This window comes from Solanum tuberosum, unplaced genomic scaffold (assembly GCF_000226075.1).
Source record: "Solanum tuberosum cultivar DM 1-3 516 R44 unplaced genomic scaffold, SolTub_3.0 scf00200, whole genome shotgun sequence".
Classification (NCBI taxonomy): domain Eukaryota; kingdom Viridiplantae; phylum Streptophyta; class Magnoliopsida; order Solanales; family Solanaceae; genus Solanum; species Solanum tuberosum.
The window spans coordinates 943468-946443 of NW_006239124.1; the positions used below are offsets into that span (position 1 = coordinate 943468).

General features: G+C 37.1%; 1 protein-coding gene across 1 annotated transcript in view; it reads right to left on the reverse strand.

The window, feature by feature from the left end:
• Positions 1-1953: 1953 nt before the first annotated feature.
• The window catches only part of LOC107062113 (uncharacterized mitochondrial protein AtMg00810-like), a 7908-nt gene continuing 6885 nt past the window's right edge, over positions 1954-2976 (reverse strand). Inside the window, exon 3 of the mRNA XM_015312348.1 lies at positions 1954-2973. Within this exon, the coding sequence (XP_015167834.1) occupies positions 1954-2973 (1020 nt within the window). The remainder of the gene's footprint in view (positions 2974-2976) is intronic.

Sequence of the window (2976 nt, forward strand, 5' to 3'; positions counted from 1 at the left end):
AATGTTCCCATTCAGATTCTTGATCGTCACAGGTTGAGAACCAAAGAGGTTGCATCAGCCAAGGTCTTATGGAGGAATCAATATGTTGAGGAAGCTACTTAGGATATAAAGAGGAGACACCCACATCTCTTTCGTTCCAAAGAAATTTCTAACCATGGTACTTACTCTTTGTAAAGTACTCTTTAAGTTGATATACTGAGTTATGTAAATTGTATGTTGGGTGCTTGAGTTGGGGTGGTTAAATGCTTTCTCCCTTTATTCAAGTTAGTGCGATCTTATTCGAGGACAAATGTTCCTAAGATGGAGATATTGTAACACCTTGAAATTTGGTCTGTTTTGAAGGTTTGGTCAACTTCAAACAACTATATCTTTTAGAACATGAAAAGTTAGGTGGCCCATGAGGTATCAAATCAAAGGTCTTTTAAATCTCTTTCCAATGCCACTAAGTTTGCCTCAATATGATGTTTGAGTAAAATGATATGACTGATTTACTGGAGACTCTTTAACCTGGTAGTAGCTCTACGATGGCTCCACGTTACCGAGCGAATACGGACCCCACTGTCTATTGCGATCTCTTTCCAACGCCATCATGTTTGCCTCAATCTGAGTTTTGAGTAAAACAATATGACTTATTTACTGGAGGCACTCTAACCTAGAAGCAGCTTTGTGATGGCTCCGCGTTACGGAGCGAATACGGACCTCACTTTCTGCTGGAAAAATATCCGGACTTCCAGCTAGTTTTATTTATTTTTAAGGGTATTTTAGTCCTAAAATCCTTTGGCAAGTCATCTAAATTACCCAATACTCTTAGAAAAATTAGTTTTAAAAATTAAACCCTTTCATTCACTTCTAAATTCTACTCTCAAGAGCTTTAAAAACTATTAAGGCTAGGGTTCATCTTCCAAGATTTTTCCTTCAAGTCTCTTCAACAACCTTGTTCTTCCAGGTATGTGAGGTTTCTCATAGTGATGCCCTCACACCAATCATCTGAATCTTTCATTAAATTGTCCATGAAATTGTTTATGTAAGTATTATTGAAGAGTTCTTGAGTTTTAACCCCATTCTTTAACAATAGAGGTTTTGAGTTCTTGAGGTGAGAGTCTTGCGAATGAGTGGTGTTTGTTGATAAAATCTGAGTGGGATTTCAATTAAATTGCATTGGTTTCTTTTAATTAAAGTGAGTTTGGAAGAGGAAGAAATAAATCGGCCAACTATTTGAGTTCGGGGCCACATCGCGGAGAGGCATGAAATTTCCATACCTAGCCTATCACCTCCTTTTCGCGATGCCAAAAGGATACAGAGTCTTCTGCCTCAAAAGTCTTTTCACGACCAAAACCTTAATTCCCTCTCCGCGTCGCACTATGGATACATTAGGGTCACCTGACCTTTTCTCTTTCGTCCTTCATTCCGTATGTGTTCTTTCAAACCATACCTATTTTTTCTTTTTGATTTTTACTTCTAAAGGCTTCGTTAATCCTAGAGAAAGTCTTCATGTCACATTCGCATGTCTTCATTTACATTTTAAATTAACGTAGGATAAGAGGAAATTTCAAAGGTTATATTTCATAAACACTTAAAAGTTTCACATGTCATTTATAAATATGTACCTATGTTAATTATTGGACTTCAAAGATAAGTTCATAAGTGCATGTTTTCAAGAATGTAAACACGTCTCATGTTTTGAAAAGTATTTCAAGAAATGTAAGAAGTGTCAATTTTGCTGAATGAGTTCTCTCAAATGAGAGTTCTTCCATTAAATAGAAAGAATTTTGATTTACATGCCTAAAAATCTGCTATATATCCCTAAATATATGCTATTCCTAATTGTAATATCTCTGAAAATATGCTACATTAATCTATGCTATCTCCTATCATCATTACACAAATATTTAGAGTTATAACATAGATATGTACAGATATTTAGAATCTATCCAATCATGCTAACATCCCCCCTCAAATTGATGTCGGTGGATCAAAAAGCATCAATTTGCCTACCAAAAACTGATGACGTTGTCGTGCCATAGACTTTGTAAACACATCAGCTATTTGAAGATCACTGGATACATGTGGAAGAGTAATGACTCTCTTATCTACAGCTTCTCTGATATAATGACAATCCACTTCAATGTGTTTGGTCCTTTCATGATAAACTGGATTAGTAGCAATCTGAATAGCACTTGTATTGTCAGCATGGAGAGGAGTGGGATTAGATTGAGGAAATCCAATTTCTGTAAGTAAACCACGAAGCCAAACAATCTCAGAGCAAGCAGTAGACATTGCTCGATATTCAGATTCGGTGGAAGATTTTGATACACGATCTTGCTTCTTGCTCTTCCAAGATATCAAGGAATCTCCAAGAAACATGCACCAACCCGTGACGGAGCGACGAGTATCAGGACATCCAGCCCAATCAGAATCACTAAATGCATTAAGCTGAATCTCAGAACCACTAGGAAAGAATAATCCACGAGTAGATGTTCCCAAGAGATATCGAATGATGCGACGGACAGCCACCAAATGTAGATGGCGTGGAGCCTGCATAAATTGACTCACTTGTTGAACTGCAAAAGAGATATCAGGCCGAGTAATAGTAAGATAATTTAGGCTCCCAACTAATTGCCGATACAAAGTTGGATCAGGAAGAAGATCTCCTTCCGCACTGCAGTACTTTACATTCAATTCCAATGGAGTATTTACAGAGGAAGATTCTTGAAGACCAGCCAAAGCGATCAAGGCCTGAGTATATTTGTGTTGGTTCAAGAACACACCTAAAGAATTATAATGAACTTCTAACCCCAAAAAGTAAGTAAGAATACCAAGATCTTTCATATGAAAAGAATCCTTAAGCTGCTGCTGGAGGCTAGTGATTAGTGAAGAATCAGTTCCTGTGATAATAATGTCATCGACATACACCAAAAGAAGAACACAACCAGCAGATGTTTTTCGAAGAAACAAAGACGAATCATATTTGCTCTG